The sequence below is a fragment of the Monopterus albus genome, unplaced genomic scaffold (assembly GCF_001952655.1).
Source record: "Monopterus albus unplaced genomic scaffold, M_albus_1.0 scaffold4.1, whole genome shotgun sequence".
Taxonomy (NCBI): Eukaryota; Metazoa; Chordata; class Actinopteri; order Synbranchiformes; family Synbranchidae; genus Monopterus; species Monopterus albus.
Window position 1 is genome coordinate 5745984 of NW_018127884.1, and position 18341 is coordinate 5764324.

The window sequence follows — 18341 nt, forward strand, 5'->3', positions numbered from 1 at the left end:
AGACTTTGTTCAAGAGGAGTGTTTTGGCAGTTAGACTGAATCCTGATGATGCAACGCAGAAGAGATACAATACCTTATTTTACATTTCAAAAAGCTCTGAGGGCTGAAACAAAGTGAATAAGTCCACTCAGACGCCTCCCATCCAAACTCTTCCTGTGGAGCGTGTCTGCTTTCCTGTCCAGATGCCTCTGTAAAATTCCACCTCTGTGTTTTTAAAGAATGACTAAGATATTAAAAACCCTTTTCAGCAGGCTCTGTCCCCACCAGATGGGAACTTTTAATGAAACCCTGGGGTTCATTTATTAAAGTTTCCCTGTACCTCCTTCAGAGGCTCCAACTGAAGTTAGTTTAGATGTCATGTGTCCTAACATACAGTATGTTGCAATGTAGCAAGCTTTACTTAAAGCGAACGTGTGGTTTTTTCCTTGTACCTGAAAATATGTCCTATTTAAATCTGACCTGAGGTAGCAGTGTCTGATTCTCTGATTACTGAGGGCTGTGTTGTGTCTTTTTCTGTTTTTAATACCACAGTAAATGTTTTATTCCATTACAGAGAACAGCAAACATCATGCCCCAGCTATCTCTGAGAGCTCCTATCGCTTTTGTGTCGCTGATGTCAGGACATGTGTGTCCAAAGAAGGAAACATATTGCAGAGAGGAAGGAGAAAGTTTACGCCTCTCTTCAATACAAAACACAAGCAGTCAGTTTATTGGGCAGCGAGAAACCCATTTACATTGATTCATTTGACAGTATTTGCTTGCTCTATGTACTTGTCCATGTGTCTTTTTAACTACACTATTTGTCATTTCTACAAAAATGGTTAAAACTTTTTCCACATTTGTTAGTAATAATTATATCTTTACCTGAATGCAAGAAGCTTTAACCACTGACTGTTAATGTGAAAACAAGAGGGCTTAAAGAGTGAAGCTGCAATCTTACAGGCAACTCAACTGAGTGTCAGCCTGAAAGGCTTTTGTAACAGACTTATCTGAAATGCTTTGATGGGTTATCTACAGTCAAAATGTGAAAAGGACCAGGTAATAAAATTACAGGCTTTTTAAATTCTTCTTAAGGATTGTTATAATGTAGGCCTTCATTTGGCTGCATGAGAGGAGAGAGATGTGCAGCTCTCTGTAAGGCTATTTTTATCTCCGCACACTGTTGTTAAGTTCAACTCCAGTAAAGCTCATGATTACAAACTAAAAATGAAAGTCTGGCATGAGAATTAGCTGCTAAAAGATAGTAAAGCAGTGCTGAAGCTTATGGGCTGTTGATTTTTTTACATTTCAAAAATGTGGAAGTTTGTATGTTAATTTTATTTCCCATTGTATTACAGTGAAGTCCACAATGCTCGCTACATTTGGACCTGACACGCAACCTTGTTATCTGCTTACTATATACTTCTACTTTACTGTGCATGTTGAAAAGAGAAGAACATGAATCAATAGTTAAATCTGTTCAGGAAATAGGCCTTGCAGCTATTTGGCAAAAATACAAGGCTCTGTTTAATAAAGCATTTGCCAAATGGCTACTTATCTTGTTTAGTAACACACCCTTCACTGTATATTTTATATCACAGCACATGAAGGATTCAAAAACAGTTCACTGAGAGTAAAATTCCAGCAAGAAAAGGACAATGTGGTTGCAGCGGAAGGTTTATACACAGTGAGGTTGTTAATCTTTATGAGCATAAATCACTTGGACCACCAGCGACTGTGCCAGAGACCAGATACTCTATGTATCAGCACTGTTTAGATGTTAGCACCTTCACTGGCAGGGCTCATTTGTAATAAAATGGGAATCTTACAGTTGGATGGTGAAGGGTAAACTGTATCTTTAACTTAAAGTAAAGAGGAAATGACTGGGCGCAGCAGTGGGAAGGAGAACTACCACAGTTTGCATGACTCTGTTGACCCTGCTTAAAATGTTGCTGGACGAATCAGGCATCATCTCGGAAGACATATGAATCATACCAGGCTGAGCTGAAACGTGAAAGAGGAAGAAACAATGCTGGGGTGTTTATAAAGCCTTGCGTATTGATCATAAAATGTTTTCCTTATGACTCCCTTTCCCCTCACTGGACCAGTTAGTTTTGAGTCATCTATTTTTTCCTGCTTTTTCAATAACCTGGTGTTTGCCAAAGGTTCAGCTGTGTATTTGTTCAGTTGCAGTTGCTGAATATTGTCCTGTAGTCACACTAGCATGCATTAACAGGCAGCAATTTGTTTCTTCATAACCCCAAAGACAGGCTGAGGGTCATTTACAATCTAGAAGCTGTTGAGCAGGTGGCATCAGCCTGAAAAGAAGCAGGCAGAGCTCATTTTGTGTACTGACTGATTGTGGGATTTTAAACAAACAGAAAAACGAACAAAGCAAGGGACAGCTCAGCTTTACTGGTCATTCCAGTGTTTAATGGATTTGTTCAAAAGTGACTCCTGGCATAACAACAATCAGTTTGCCCAACTGGAGATAACCTTCCTGTTATCAGGGAGCAGAGAGGAGCCCAGCTGTCTGATTCTCTCACAGCCTGACCTTTGATCTGTACGTGTGCGCACCTTTATCACTTAAACTACTAGATGTAATTATACTAAACCTTAAACATTCCAGAATACATATCTTACATTGCCATTTTATATTAAAATCATTAATGCGCAACCATCCAACACTATGTCGGATGTACAGTTCTAATATGCTTGTTAAGATTGTTAGTAGACCCTACTAGATAGTTTTAGTTTTACAAATTCTACTTTCTGCCTTTGTGTTGTCTATGTTATTAAAACGCATCCAGAGGCTACTTGGTTTCTGAGGGTCGCTCCTCTCGGTCAGGCTTCTGTCAGGTGTCTCAGCCGCGCACAAACTGCTTGTTTAGTGAAAAGGGATCAAACAAAACAACGCACCTCATATCTCAAATCAGTCCAAACGCTCCTTACTTCCAGCGTCTTGGTCAAACAAGGTCCGGAGCTGTTGTGTGAAGTGTGCCGGTGTTGTCCTCAGTCACTTGTGCTTGAGGGCGGTGCTCGGAAGTGGGCACATCCACGAGCAGCAGCTGTTTAATTCAGGATCCAGACTTTCTCATGCCTAAACCCTGGCTCACCAACCTGACGGACCGCCCGCCCTCCGCTGACAGCTGCGAGTTTTAAAAGCAAATATCAAGAAGAAAACTTCATTCTGTTACAAAACGCAGGCTTTGCGAGGCCCCCGGGCTCCATACGCCACTTAGACATTAGGCTCCATTTCACAACGTGTCAGCACAAACTGCAGCCTTCACAGCACATGGACAAAACCACTGAATAAACATTATCCAGGTGAGAGCGCACCGCAAACAGCAGGGTCCGGATATAAGCCTATTTACCATAAAAGCAAATGTCGCCATCTTGTGTCCAGACCCTGAAACTACAGTCTGGTTTAACGCTACTTATGAGACATTTTCTGCTTCACGCAGAGGCTATGAAAATGGCTGTGGTTTAATTTGTCCAGGCTGTGAGATCAGTTTTGGACCCTTTCTGAATCCGCCACAGTGTAATAAGATAAATGGGATTTTGTTTGTGCTGTGGGGGATTAACCTCCCATTGGGCACTGAGACACAACGTGTATTCAAAGCACAGCTGAGTTGATTAGCTGACAAACGGAAAATTAATCCGCAAAAATTTCGAAACCTAATGCGAGTGTTTGTTTATTTATTTGTTTGTTTGTTCTATAGGTGTTTGTAAATTTGCTTACGTGAGGTGACGAGCTAGGAGTGACGGAGCCGTGTCAGCTGTGGTGACGTTTATCAGCATCATCGCCCCACACTCAGACTGCAGCATCAGCATCAGCAGCAGCAGCATGATGCGAACGGCCCTGCTAGTTTTGGCTCTCCCAGCAGTCTGCAGTGCTATCCTCCCTGACATAGTGGACTCAGGCATCAGTCATATCCTGCTGGATAATTCCGCCCACGGACAAACAGATCAGGACCCCGTGTTTGTGGAAGTGAAGCAATTGCAAGAGGATCCGCAGCAAAAGCCCGAGGATGCGGTTAACCAAGTAGGTACAGTGTCATCTTTAGATCAGCATCTGGCTTTAAACATGACATAGCATCATTTCACTGCCCACTGCTGATAACAGTCTTTGGACTAAATTATTAATATGTGACCACTTAATGCACACCTTCACCCGAAATCTAAAATAATGTCTTGGATCCTTCTAGAAGAGCAGCGAGCCTGTCACCGTCAGTCCTCATGCCAATAACCTCCCTCCAAGTCATCACAATGAAACTGCTTCTGATAAAGTGATGGATAATGACTCTGTCCACACCTCAGTACATCAGGTACTAAAAACAAACAAACCTGAGATAGTGTATTTTCCTTTGTGAATGAAACTTAACAGATGTCTCACCTTCCCACAGGAGATGAACAACATTACTACCACAGCTGTCCAGTCCAGTGACCTAGGAAACGATATTGATTATGTGAGTTCATACAGGCCATTTTATTTAAACAGCAGTCTGTAAGCTGAGCTTTTGTTCCCCCACAGGACTTTTGACAAGTCAGCACTTCCACAGAAGCCTTCTTATGCAGCAAACACATTTATAAACAAACATGTTTCTTCACAATGTTGTGACAAAACCCTGTTCATAGGGCAACTTCACATTAACTTCGTGTACTTGCCTCAGAGTGTTACAGTCCATTGAACGGTGTGTTGTAGACACATTATAGGGACAGGAGAGGTCAATCAGTAAAACTGAGGGAGGTGACTCTTTATAAACATGCTGCAGGTTTTCTACCTGCAGAATTAGATGCAAAGAAGCAACCTACATTTATTTAGTGGTTCATGTTGTACATTGAATGGTAAAGTCCAGTGTTTCTCTACCTTCAGGACTGAATCCTGTGTAGAGTCACATGATATGCAGAGAAAATTGAATTTGTTTTGGCATATTTTACAAAAAAGGTTCATACAGCACATTTCTGTATATAAATCTGCCATGAAGAGCTCGTTCATGTTCTTGCAAATGTAAAATTCATATTTCACATGATGCCTCTGAGTGCTGAGAATCCTAGGGCCAAACCACTGAGTTAGAAAAGCTTGATGTAGTCCTTCCTCTCTTGTCTTTAGGGTTGCATCACTGACGAGGACTGTGGGAAGGGAAGGTATTGCTTTTATGACACACACAACTCCAGGTGTCTGCCTTGCAAAGCAACCGACGTGGTAAGTAAAGTTACTTTATATGGAGGCAATGAGTTTTCATTAAAATGCACTTTCAAACACACACACAGTCACCTCTGGTCAGCTGAGGTTTCATTTCAACCGCATTGCAGGTTGTCCACCAGTGTAACTGGAGTGTGCTGTTTGTGAACACTGCCCCCTAAGTTTTACAGGAAAGCATAATTCCTTGCTTCCCTTTCTTAAAAGACATCTACAGCAAAAAGTGTTTGTAATGAGAGCCTTCTCTGAAGAAACTAGACCCAGTTACTGCTGCTTCTCTGCTGTCTTCATTGGATGAACTGATGTAACAGAGGAAAAAGCAATGCAAAGGGACAGAGATACTGGCAGTCTGCCAAACAAACGTGGCTTGCAGAGATAATTAATAGGACAAGATCTGTGTCTTGTCAGTCGCTGCAAAGAGAAACTGGATGGAAATAACCAGAGCACAGTTTGGCATATCCATAAATCAACAATTCATAGAGGGTATGTAGGAATAGGATCGTGTCTCATTGCTATCACAGAGCGGCTGACTCATTTATTTTTAACCAAAAAACCGTTAGCAGACATCGTGCTTAGCTAATCATTAATGTTCCTGTGAGTTTCAGCCTCGTTAATGCGAAGGCTTTGATCTTGTTTTTGTGACTTTTAAGGATAAAACAAGTATTTGCATGAGATGAAATGTTGTTTGCTCATAAACAAAACACTTTTTCTGTTTTTTCAGTCCTGTACTAAGGATGAGGAGTGCTGTGGTGAGCAGTTGTGTGAATGGGGTCAGTGCAGTCAAAATGCAACAAAAGGAGAGGCTGGCACCACTTGTCAATACCAGGCTGACTGCAGCCCAGACCTCTGCTGCGCTTTTCATAAAGGTACAGTACAGCACACCACAGTATATGCTGCTTTGCCATGCTGTCAGAAAATGCATCTCTGTGTTCTCTTTGTGTGTTCAGCCCTGCTCTTCCCTGTCTGCTCGGCCAAGCCCATTGAGCGTGAGCGCTGCTTTGGAGCCTCCAACCACCTGATGGAGCTGTTGTCCTGGGACATTCAGGACGAGGGACCCAAGAAACACTGCCCCTGTGCAGGAGATCTCCACTGCCAGCACCTGGGGTGGGTACAGTACATGTAATAGCACAGAATGTCCTAAATCATGTATTTGTTGTTAAGTGAATGACTTGTTAAAATCAATCCAAGGTATTAAATGCATGTAAACCATGTTTCTACCCAACACTACACTGCTGTGCTCTCCTTTTTTGACAGGAGAGGGTCCATGTGCCTTAAAGGAGAAGACTCAAGTGAAGAAGACCTGACAGACACTCTATACTCAGAGATAGACTATGTAATCTAGATGTAGCTTGACTTGATTCGCATTGCCTTGTAAAGAGTTAGACTGGAGTTGCCACTGACTCCAGAGCTTTGTTGCAAAGAATCACTTTTGTTTGCGAGCTGAAGCGGTAACTCTTTACCGCGTCTACAATGAATGAAAGTACGTTTGTTTTATTTGCTATAAATGAGACTGACATTTACAGTCCTTCAAAGTTTCTGAAAATGTAGATTTAAGAAATTACTAACAAAAAACAAGAAACACCGTATTTGCAAAGACCTGTGTGGATACTAACCACTGATTCAGTATGTTTTCAGATACTTTCAAGTTTTATATGTTTTATGTTTCAGACTCATCTTAAAATAGATTCATCAGTCTACACATGATACTCCACAATGATAAAGTGAAAAGTGTTTTCAAGTGTTTTGAAATTTTTATCCAGTAAAGTAAATTAGGCACAGGTTGACTCTGATCAAGCTGTAGAAGCATCTCAATGGCCATTGATAGGAGTAGGATGCACCAGAGCTCAACTGCAAGTGTCAAAACAAAGGGTCTGAATGCTTATTTAAATGGGATATTTATCTTTTATTTCTAATAAATTTACCAAGCATTCCAAAAACCTGTTTTCACTTTATCATTGTGGAGGATTGTGTGTACACTGATGAGGAGAAAATTTCATTGGATCAATTTTAAGATGAGTCTGAAACAACAAAATGTGGAAAACTTGTACTTTTCCATACTGACTGTATATTCTCTGTGTAACTATAACACACTGAATGCAACTCTAGACACTGAATAACTCTACAAATTTAAACAGTGAGGTGAGTAATCACATCACCTGTATCACATTGTCCTGACACTATGATGAGTAGCTGTACTGTATTATTCTAATAAAGTGAGACAAAAATACAAGTTACTTTTCAGATGCCCAATTTACAGTCTCGCTGCATTTACTGTGAACAAGAAACCAAACACAATCATGCTTCATGTATTGTATAACCAGTAAAACGGTATCATAGTAGCAGGCCATAATACTGTACATTATGTTTGGGCTTTCAAGAATCACTCCCCTCAGTGTTACACCTATACTCATACACGGGGTCAAAACTATCATGAGGCAACAGAACGCGTGGTTTCTGCTAACTCTAATCTAGAAATATTTTTTAGAAAAATGAATTATTGTTACTGAACCATTACTATTTGAACTGCCCAAGTTCTTGTTCAGTCTTGTCATGGGCTCAAATTACAGTTTACAATTCAGTGCAGGTGTTGGCTTGTCAAGGAGAAGTTGCCCATATCTCTCTGTGTTCCCAAACATCACTTTGTAAAACATGCCAACACTTGCTGTTGCTTGTAAGCACTTTGTCTTTCATGCCCATCAACATGGCTGGCCCTTTTATCATCCAGGCTGAAAGGAGCGATGCCAGTTCAAGCAATACCTTTGGTTTATGTGTGAATATATAATATATACACCATAAACTTGTGCAGTGATGTTAAGCTGCAACACAGCTGTCAGGTTTAACATCTGTACCGTTTTTAAGCTCCTGAAAACCGCAGCTTGTAAGTCCTGTCTTTAAAAACAATGGCATCAATTGAAGTGAGTTAAAAAGCCGTTTTAATTTACAGTGACAGAAAACTGTTGTGGAAAAAAAACAAACATTTTAATTCATTTCTAAAATCAAACTATATTCACACAGGATTTAAGTCTCAAAAGAAATAAACCAACAACAACAAAAAGTTTCTTCAGATATTGGCATTTCTACAGTGAACAGCTGGTGACAGCATCAGGAGCCCAGAAGGGCCAATATGCTGAGCTTCAGTCCTCAGAGCAGCTGCCCAGACAGACTGAGACGTCCAGTGGGCCTTCTCCACCCTCTGGTGACAGTCTATCAGCGACAGCAGTAGCAGCAGCAGCAGCAGGTAGAAGCGCCAAAAACATCCTCACGTTCTCTGCCAAAACCCCAGAGAGCTCCCTCCCCTCAGTACAACATCACATACGAACATGTGGATGACATGTACACCCAGTTCACATGGTGCCAAAAAACCCAAAAAGAGCATAATCCACTTTCAAACCTAAAGGCTGATATAGATAACAGATGCCTGGTGCCTCCTGAGACCTACCTGGAAAATTATGTCTGGAGCAACCTAACAAAAGTAACGAGAACAAAACAAAAAGATTCTTAACACTGAGCCCATTTCATGTCCCTTATAAAATCATTCCTGCACCCTCTGTTGACTTGTTTCGGTCACACGAGGATGTAGGATGTTCCAAGTGTCTTATATTGGCTCTGAGGACTGAGGAGCAAGTACCAAGGATGGTGCTAGAGGAGCCATCAGCGAGGATACACGAGACCATCCTTTGCGAAATTTATTGTGAACTGACATGCTCCTTTATGAGAAACTGGTGATTGGTCAGTTCAGATGGACTGGAAGAAAGGACGTTTCATGCCATTAATAAGATGTTTCCTCAAGTCTTTTCTCCTCACGTTTCTCCACGCATTTTTACTTGCATCTTGCAAGTAGCACTAAGAAACAAGGAAAAGATGCAAGTCAGGGAAACAATGATGCTTATAAGAGACAAGAGATGTACCCAGTGTCTACTTGCTTTTGCTTCACTGTACTTTGTAGTACAAGGACCAATAGTCTGTGTGTTACTAAATCTAATGGAGGTGAACTAACAGGAGGTAAAGCTCCTATTAAAGCACAACAAGCAACAGTAGGGACAACCCATAGCATATTACTCTGGCATTATAGGAGCAGGAACAACCTCCTGTTTACAAATTTTTAATTGCTGCTTTTTTGATTCATCAAATTTGTGAATGAATGATAACGCCACAGAGAGTGCCCAGGCAGCTTCGCCACAAGAGGTGAGGCTGAGTAAGGCTGGGTAAGTCATGTACTGTTGGTCTTGAAGGGAGGTGAACAATGTACTGTATGATAAGAATAATTTCTCTAATAAAGCGATCACAAGGCGTGAGCATATGCAATTAGAAGATGGTCACAGATGGATCAGAACACTATGTCCAAAACAAAAAGAGAAACACGGTGCTGGGGAAAAAGTGTGAAAGAGATTGACATAGGAGGAGACAGGAGACTTAAATAGGATGGATGCCTTCCAGCCCAGTTTCACAGTCCTAACATCTCTGCATTCATTTATCAATATAGTATTTGATTCTTTTCCATAATGAATAGCTTCTGTACTTCCCTTTAAACTTTACAATATAATACACTATAGTGCACAATAAGGTTTCTGAGCCAGTCTTAGGATCCAGAATGGAGGGTGAGCACACGTCAGCCTCACAAAACTGCTTGATGTTCAAGTCACTATCAGGCCTGACACTGAGACAGTCCCGAAGTCTGGTTGCTCTGCTACAGCAGCCAGATGCCTCAAATAACCAGAAGTGTTTCTCGGTGCCTCAGTCCTGCCCTGGGTCCTTGGCAGGGCCTCCGTCTAGGTAGATCTTGAGGGCTTTCTCCTTGCGTGGCGAGTAGCTGACACGGTGTCCAGTCTTGAGCAGACGACTGCTCTCCTTCTTCATCAGCTCATTGCGCTCATCCTCCGACAGCTCTACAAGTTCCTCTGTGTTGTCCCTGCAATACAGGGAGTGGGGGTGGGGGGGCACGATGGCAACACTTGTCAGTACATGATTATTGCTCTGAAAATGCACATCATTTGATGTTCAATTATTAACCTGTGGATCCCTGATGACAGGTGTCAGAATGAGTAACATTACACTGACCGGCCACTTTATTAGGTACACCTGTACAAATGTATGCAATTCAGTACAACACTTCCACCTTAACATCTGTTTATGAAGCTCAAAATGTTTCAGTTTTTGGTGAAATTGTCATAAATGAATAAATTCTATTTTTATTATTGAGGTCATAGTAGAAGGTGGTGCTGTCATTACATAACTTTGACACTTGCATTTAAAAATAATGTGTATTATTTTGGGTTAACCATGTTTGTAATTAATTTATAAGGGAATCATATTTCTCTAATCTGAGATAATATAGACCATTTGAAGTTTTATATTGGCATATGCCTAATGAACACAATAAATACTTGGAGATATTCATAGTCCGGCAATAATGATGAGATTGACTGCTTGAGCATAGTCCTGTGTGTCTGTCAAATGATTTGCGAGGACAAAAACCTAAACCTGTGCTTGAATGTGAACTCTTTGTTTTGGGGCTTTTTTTTTTTTTTTTTTTTTTACCTGTAGAAGACCACAGCTCCATCATCACAAATGTACAGAGGCCACACATTAAGGGTCGACACCTTAGGGTTCCAGTCCAAATCCTGATGGATCTCCAACACAGAAATATCACAAGGAAATGTTCCTCTGCCCTGCGCACAGCCAAGATATGGCTTATCAGTAAAGTAAGAGATGGAGAAAAAAAATTGTAATTTTTGAGGTAACTCAGTTCACATACCTTTGCAAACTCCAGGTTTTCAAGAGGAATATCACTGATTTCACTAAGCTGTAAAGACAATACAGAAATAATTAGAAATGGATAGAAATATCACAATATCACAGCAAACAGGAATGCACACACTATCAAGAAAAGCGTATCTCATTTAATCAATAAAAGGTAGTAATAATACTCAGAGCAATGATGAGTATACATGAGCAGCATTTTCAGACAGGGAGGCGGTGCATGACCATAAATTGTGATTAGATAAACATTCAGCAGGTGACAGATGTACCTTCTCCTTAAGTTCTTCCACACTACTGCTCTCCAGAATCACTTCCTGGAAGGGCCCCAGCTTCAGTGTAGCTGGACTCCACCTCCGGGTGAGAACAGCCAGCTGTGACATAGACTTCATCTTCTCTGGCTCTGACAAACAGATAGCAGACCACGGATCAGGTTACACAGTAACTGTACTTTACTCCACCTGAAACGTCAGCAGGGAATGAGCACAGTGAAGTACATTTTGCTGCACTCTGGGTCTACTGTACTCTCCAGTACTACATTTATCTGCTAGTTTCATAGCAGTAGATCATTTCACCTTTTCGTGTGTGAAAAAGCAGCTTTGAGTATTTTTTTTTTAGAACTAGTTAAAAATGTAACATGGAAGTGAATTACGGCAATATAGCAGGCCTAAGGTATGACAAAAGCCAAATATTGCAGAATCTGCAGAGCAAGTATTACCATTAAGGACTTCCAGGAAAACCTCCCAGTTAGAGGAGATGCTGATGTCCTCCTCATAGACATGGTAATCCAGAAACACTGTGCCTGGGTTCTTCCATGTCTTTTTCCTGAGACGAACCCTGACCACACACATATACATAAAATGTTTAGTTCTTTAAGATCCAGTTGTACCCACTTACCTGTAAGGGTAAGATTATTCTGTATGTTGTCTCTTAGTAATAACCTGCTTTATATACACACCTATATTTTGTTTCAAAATGAATTTCATGGCCCCAGATTTGTGATTCACTTTAATATGTGTGATCTCAAAATCTTACCGGTCAATGCCGAGGTCAAGCTTGCACTGCTCTTTCAACTGAGGAAGCAGCTCCTCTTTGGACTGTCTGACAGTCATGCCCTTGGCAAACACCGTGTCCACAAGGAACTTGCAGGGCTGAAAACACAAAAACACATGACAGCATATTGAGCAACACAGTCAGGTCATTTTAACCAAAGTCTCGTACATCACAGTGACAAAAAAAAAAAATAAAAATTCCTATTTCTTACCTCTGGTTCATTCACCAATAGTTGATACACTTTAACTCTGTATTCACCCTTTCTCAGTGCTCTTCCTAGTCGAATGGTTATCTATGGAAAGTAAAACATCTTAGTTCACTCTCGCACAGATTACTAACATTTTATTAATTCTGACGATTTATCCTGACCTTGTTATCATCAGAGAAGGATGACAGCGTGTCATTGAGCCGTACACTCTCAAACTCCTGGTTGTTGGCATACACCCGAAACACCTTGAACTGGGTTGAGGTGACTCCTACATATGGCTCCAGGTTCTGTTTAAATGCTGCTAATGTTATTCTCTTGTCCACATGAACCACTAAACCTAAAGCAGATCACAAGAAATAACAAACATATTCTCAAAATTATTTCCCTCTAGTAAGAAAAATATCTCCTGAATATGTTGGTCACTACCATTCTTCTCTAAGGCTGAGTTTATCAAAACGGTGAAAAAACACAAGACTTCTTATTTGTTTGAAACGACAAAGTAGGTTAATATAGCAGGGACTAGCACCATGGTGGGCTCTGCCAAAACAAAACAGCATCTTATGGGCAAATGTTGGACCTGCTTTTTGTTTTTTTCCAGTAACACTATGTGACGTCATCCTGCAAAGCACTGGATGATCAGTCATGTGACTGGCCAACAGGACGGGAACGTCGTGTTTCTACTGTTCACCTCGAGATTGTCACAGATGAAAAAGTTGCAGCCATAATAACTTTCCAGAGTTGTAAAACCTGCCTGTGAGCATTACAAACTACTGTGCTGCATTCTGCCATACAATAAGCTTCAAACACATCCAGTCCAGCTGGACTTCCTGGATCGTATTTCACTGGCACAGGAAACAACACACCCCCTACAACGTAGCCTGCTGTACTGTTTCAACATAGGGTGTCTATCTATCTGAATGCAGCCTATTAATTAAGTGCTAAGTGTTCATAAGATTGCTCAGACTGAATTGTGGAAGGGAGTTCTGATGATTAATCATTTATATTGAATAATACATAAAATGTTTGTACATTTTTGTGCTTCCCATGAGGAGTCATCCTGAGAACACGGCTCTGCTCTGAAGTACAGGTACTGAGCCTCTGCCTTGCTCTTCCCATTGTCGTCATACTCGCTGTCGGTCCCCGAGTCTTCTTCAGCAGTGTCCCAGGTCTCTTTTTTACCCTCATGGGCTTTGGAGCGCCGGCTACTTGTGATGCTGTGCGAGTCCAGGCCGTTGGCCAGCTGTATGGGCCCGCTATCTGCATTGCACAGCGTGTCACTACTGTGGCTGGAGCTCAGAATGTCGCTGTCCACTGAGCTGGTGCTGCGATCATTGTTCACCTCAGAGTCTGAGCGCTCCTCACAGGCAAAGTGGTTGTCAGCGTCAGAGGTGGCACCACCGCTGCTCCCAACTGCGCCCCTGATCCGGTTCTCTAACTCTCTGTTGTCTGCCGCCACACAGAGTGAAGAGTTGGAGTCAGCCTCTTGGGTTGGGGATTCGATATGCTCAAAGTCGCTGGCGTCAGAGCTTTTCTGGCTGTCACTGGTGCTGGAACCCTGGTGCTGCTGCTGCAGAGACAGATTCTTTAATTTTTCTGTGCTCTCCTCGAGGAGAGCCTCTACAGATTTCCTGTTACCCTTTGTCCCATCAAAGGGCACATCAGAGTCACCTCCTACTTTTTGGTAAAGAGTTCTGTTGGCCAAGGTTCCAGGAGACTGCTCAGGCAGTAAAACAAAGAGTCGGATTGTATTCCCGTGACGATCCAACAGTTTCCACAAGAGTGAGTCAGTGAAAGCAACCTGAAGATCTGTCGATTCAGAGCTCTCTACAAAAACCTGATAAAAATATAAAACACAAACAGGGAAGAATCAAACTTTATCATGCTTCAGTGTTCAGAGTACCGCAGATGTCCTGACTCTTGACTTTTGGTCAAAACTGGCATAACACAGTGAAAACAAAAGTCAGAAAAGACAGAGACCTTGTTGCTCCTGAAAAATCCCTCTGCCTTCAATGTCTTGTTTGGAACATAGAGGAGCCGAAGGTCATTATAGCAGCGCTCTAGAACCACACGCATGGTTTCTGCAGACAGCCCTGCAGCCTGAGAAAAAAGCACATACAAAAGGCATTAGTGTGCAAGACTAATGTCATGTTTTCACAGGTAGTGTACAGGGTGTATTTTACTATTTTCTATGTTCCTGAATAAAAAAGTTGAATGAGGCAAACAAAGAGAGAAAGAAACTGAGTAGAACAAGAAAACCTGTGCAATAAGTTGTTTGAATTCAGTGACTGTCTGGTTCAAGTATGCCCGAACACTGATTGGAGAGGCGATGGTCTCGTTCTTCAGATCCACAACATGAACCTTCACCATCACCTCTGTAGAAAATCAGAAACACACCCATAAAAATATAAAGCAGTCATTTTGCCTGGTATTCTGACCATGTACATCCATCATCGGTATACATTACATTCTCTCATAAGCAGAGCACTTTTTTGTTACTTTGAGCAATGTTTTTGCCAAGGGTCTTTGTTGAACTAGGCTACAGTCTGTATAGGCCTACATCATGCCATTATTTATTTTCATTTAACAACTGTTAAACGACTGTGTGCAGACATCTGGTCTGAATAAACACTGTTTTGTTAAACCATAACTAACTTGGGTGTGATTTTCCTCGTTTTGCATTCAATTGTTCCAATAGAAACCACAAACAAATAAACCAGAATGTTTTAATGCAGGCATATGTTGCAGGGACTACCAGCATCACCATATGCATCAAAGGGTTAACTGAGTATTTACCAAGAGCTTCAAAGGAAATGTCAAAATATCAAGACATATATTGTGTACTACAATATGGTCTAAAAATATCACAATATTATTCATCAGTCATATTGTCCAGCTCTACATCACAGTTGTCTTGCAGTAACAATTGTCATACACAATCTGCTATGTGGTCTTTAATTTCAGACACTCCTAACTGAAAAGTTAGTGACTCAGCAATAGCAGGCTACTGACCTCCGGGTTTGTAGGGCTGGAATACCTGCTCTGGCTGGCGGGTCTCCAGCAGCAAGTCAAACATGTATGATGACTTGACTCCTCCCAGCAGGAGGCCCATTGGTGTGTCCTCCTCGCCTTCATAGGAACGTTCCAGGTATTCATGGAACTCGTCATACTTGACCAAGCGACAACAGTCCAGAAGGACGACTCCCTCCAGCTCCATCAGCTGAGATCCAGAACACAAATTAATGTGAGTAATGTAAATTCTGTCATTATATAAAAAGAAATTAGTCCATATATAGGAATCTTTTAGGCCAATATCAATTAATTTTGTATAATTAGTATTATTTACAGCCATTTTCCAAAACCCACCATAATTCTTTTCTTAGTATTACATAATTGTTGTGGTACAGTGGTTGCAAGTAAAATCCTTCTTTTTAAAGTCTCTGATTCAATTCAAGGATTCTCCTGCATTTGATAATCAGTGGATAGCTGTAGGAACACACTGCAGCGATGAGCTATTCTGTTAGAAAACCAGATGGAGAAGAAAACCATTAAAGCCAACAAACCTTATAGGCCATCTCTGTTGCTTCTCTGAGAGTTTTATCCTTGTGCACTTCCAGCTTGCTCTCCATCATCATCTTTACTGGGTGCATGCAGAAAAGCTTTATCTGAAGGTGAAAAAGAAAAAACATTAGATCAAAGTTAATAAAATCCACACAAGCAAAACTGTGGATGTTAACCAAACCAAAAGGCCATATACCTTACAGGTGTTGCGTTCAATCTCTCTCTGTCTCTTTTCCTGCTCTTCAGACTCTTTCTCCTTCTGAACTAAACTCTTTATGTGCTCTGGGAAGTCTTCCACAGTTAAATACTCTGTAGACAGAACAGAGAACACATTAGATCGACTGGAGCACAGACAGCGCAATGTATTCTATCATATTGTATGAGTGCTCAAACCACAATTAACATGACAATGAATAATGTTCAATTAAGAGCTAAAGCCAAGCTATGTCTCTTTAGAGAGTGATGGAATGCAATGTCTCCAACACAGAACAAACACTCGTACTAGGCAAGCTTAGATAAGGTGGTCCACAGACTGGGCTTTGTGCCAAGGTCTCAATCTCTTTCCTTGAGAAAGCCAACATCAAAATAATTAATGAATTCAGAAACATGAACATCAGTTTTGAAGCCCAAACAAGTTGTATCCTAAAACATGGTGAAAACCACCACTGCTGTCCTTTAACACAGAACAGGGCTTTGTTGTTGATTTTAAGAGATGAGAGAACCAATATGTGTCATGTTTATGTTTAAATGTCAGGTTGGTGGCAATATTATGACAGATTTAACTTAACATATCTCTTACTTGCATTCCGTGAGGGATCTTTCAATCTATAAATCAGCATATATGCATTTGTAGAGCTGTTGGGAGGAAAACATATCTTGTTAATGAATGTAGTGGACTATATCCTATACAGAGAAAACATCATTCAGTCTGTCCCAAGAGTAACTGCCTATTCCGAATTTATACTGAATTTGAAAGTACAGTGAACCGATAATAAAAGAGGAAACTTCTTGGAACACAGATGTAAATAACTGGTTCATGTCTGTTCGCTTGTCTGTAAACGTGATGCTTATGAATACACTGAGTGTTGGAGATAAAGATAAGGGACAACTGACCTTGCAAAGGCACTAGAATAATAGCCTCTGCTCCCTGAGGAGCCTCCATATGTCTTCCTGATATCATCCTGGGTGATCTGCTCAAGAGAAATGCAAAGGAACCTATTGATAATATTCAACAGCTACTACCACTGTAATGAGAAGTAGAATGTTAAAATGACAGATTAGTACAAACACAACAAAACAGCACTAATACAGTCTGGTATGTCATTCTGCTCAACATTTAAACAGTATAAGAGGACAAAACATGTTACACAAGGGCTGAGGCTGACCTTACTAACATGCTGATCATTGAAACTATACCACTGGCCATCACTGAAGGATTTGATGCAGGCGTAGTAGTGGCCACCTGCAGCACTACCAGAATGGACCATGATGGAGAACAGTTCAAAGGTCAGCAAACTCTGAGAACAGACAAAAAAGTCCTATTGTTCAGATAGAAACAAAAACCAAGTTGTATTTTTGAAAAAGCAAATGGGAAAAGCATGCAGAGCACAGAGCTTCAGCTGTATGTAACAAAACCGCTGTGAGTGCTGAATACAAAGTACCAAGTGTCAGCTGCTCTAGGTCATCATCTGGAAAGTGCAGTAGACATTATGAATAAAAAGAAACATCTCATGTAACAAGACGTGGGGAATAAATCATCACTTTCCAGCTTTGTCTACCAGCAGGCAGTTGCTCAATAATATTTCCAGGAGTCTCCCCTATCACTACACTCCTGGAACAGCAACTAAAGGTGAGAGTCAACTGTCTAACATTCTGATCCAAAATCTGTTAAAATGTATTAAGATCTGGTGACTGAGAAAACCACAGCATATTATTGGCAACCTTTACATACTCCAACATTCAATGGTTCCTCACATCCACTACGAAAGCATCTGCATCTGTTAACTATGGAGATTAACATCAATCAACAATATGTACATATGAATACAGTGAGCAGTCAAGAGGATTACCTTTGGCTTCAACATCCTCTCTGTGTTGCCAGTGCTGTCCAAGCAGATGCCCTCATCCACACAATCATCAGTGGAAAAATCATTGCTCATCTGGTCGCTGTGGCAACTACCTTCATTCTCTGCTCCACTGTCAGTACAACTCTCTGTCTGAGGCGACTTCTAGAGAGGGGGTCATTTCAAAAACAAAAATAGCCAAGGTTTTAAAAATTGTTTTGACACAGTGGACATACAGAGTATATGGTACAAATATTGTGAGTAGCATTTCAATAAAGTGTGCCACATACTGTAGCTCAATAAAGTAACTCACAAAAAAAAAAAAGTTCACGTCTCTGTAGACATATTAATCTAATGTAAATCAGAAACACTGCCACTGCCGCTCTCACCTCATCTTCCACATCAATGAATGGACTCATGTCAAGCTCTTCAGGGAAAGCCATGCGGTCATTAAGCTTGATGCGATGCATAGTGGTGTAGTCGAAGTCGAACCGCTTCAGCTGTAGTGTCAGCAGGTAGG

General features: G+C 41.1%; 3 protein-coding genes across 7 annotated transcripts in view; 1 reads left to right on the plus strand and 2 right to left on the minus strand.

Annotated features, from left to right (window-relative positions):
* Positions 1-3010, minus strand: part of mical2a (microtubule associated monooxygenase, calponin and LIM domain containing 2a) — a 31605-nt gene extending 28595 nt beyond the window's left edge. For 4 of the 5 annotated variants that reach the window (XM_020605026.1, XM_020605012.1, XM_020605046.1 and 1 more), the window contains exon 1: positions 2899-2986. The gene's annotated coding sequence lies outside the window, so the exon portion shown is untranslated. Of the gene's footprint in view, positions 1-2898 lie in introns of all 5 variants that reach the window. The other variant, XM_020605019.1, reaches the window with a different exon arrangement.
* A 230-nt stretch (positions 3011-3240) lies between these two features.
* On the plus strand, positions 3241-8006 carry dkk3a (dickkopf WNT signaling pathway inhibitor 3a). Its single transcript, XM_020605060.1, has 8 exons — positions 3241-3306; positions 3702-4024; positions 4188-4307; positions 4386-4448; positions 5093-5185; positions 5904-6048; positions 6130-6286; positions 6437-8006. Exons 2-8 carry the CDS (start codon positions 3827-3829, stop codon positions 6522-6524), a joined length of 864 nt encoding a protein of 287 aa, XP_020460716.1. The 5' UTR covers positions 3241-3306; positions 3702-3826; the 3' UTR covers positions 6525-8006.
* Positions 8007-8098: 92 nt separating this feature from the next.
* usp47 (ubiquitin specific peptidase 47) overlaps positions 8099-18341 on the minus strand; it is an 18958-nt gene continuing 8715 nt past the window's right edge. Inside the window, 19 exon segments of the mRNA XM_020605085.1 lie at positions 8099-10091; positions 10721-10851; positions 10938-10985; positions 11212-11342; positions 11658-11776; positions 11975-12090; positions 12204-12284; positions 12362-12537; positions 13230-14034; positions 14178-14297; positions 14457-14572; positions 15210-15417; positions 15761-15862; positions 15955-16067; positions 16558-16613; positions 16872-16948; positions 17144-17275; positions 17828-17986; positions 18211-18341. The exon segment at positions 18211-18341 is cut by the window's right edge and continues 4 nt beyond it. Coding sequence (XP_020460741.1) covers positions 9917-10091; positions 10721-10851; positions 10938-10985; positions 11212-11342; positions 11658-11776; positions 11975-12090; positions 12204-12284; positions 12362-12537; positions 13230-14034; positions 14178-14297; positions 14457-14572; positions 15210-15417; positions 15761-15862; positions 15955-16067; positions 16558-16613; positions 16872-16948; positions 17144-17275; positions 17828-17986; positions 18211-18341 — 2996 coding nt within the window. The 3' untranslated portion in view covers positions 8099-9916.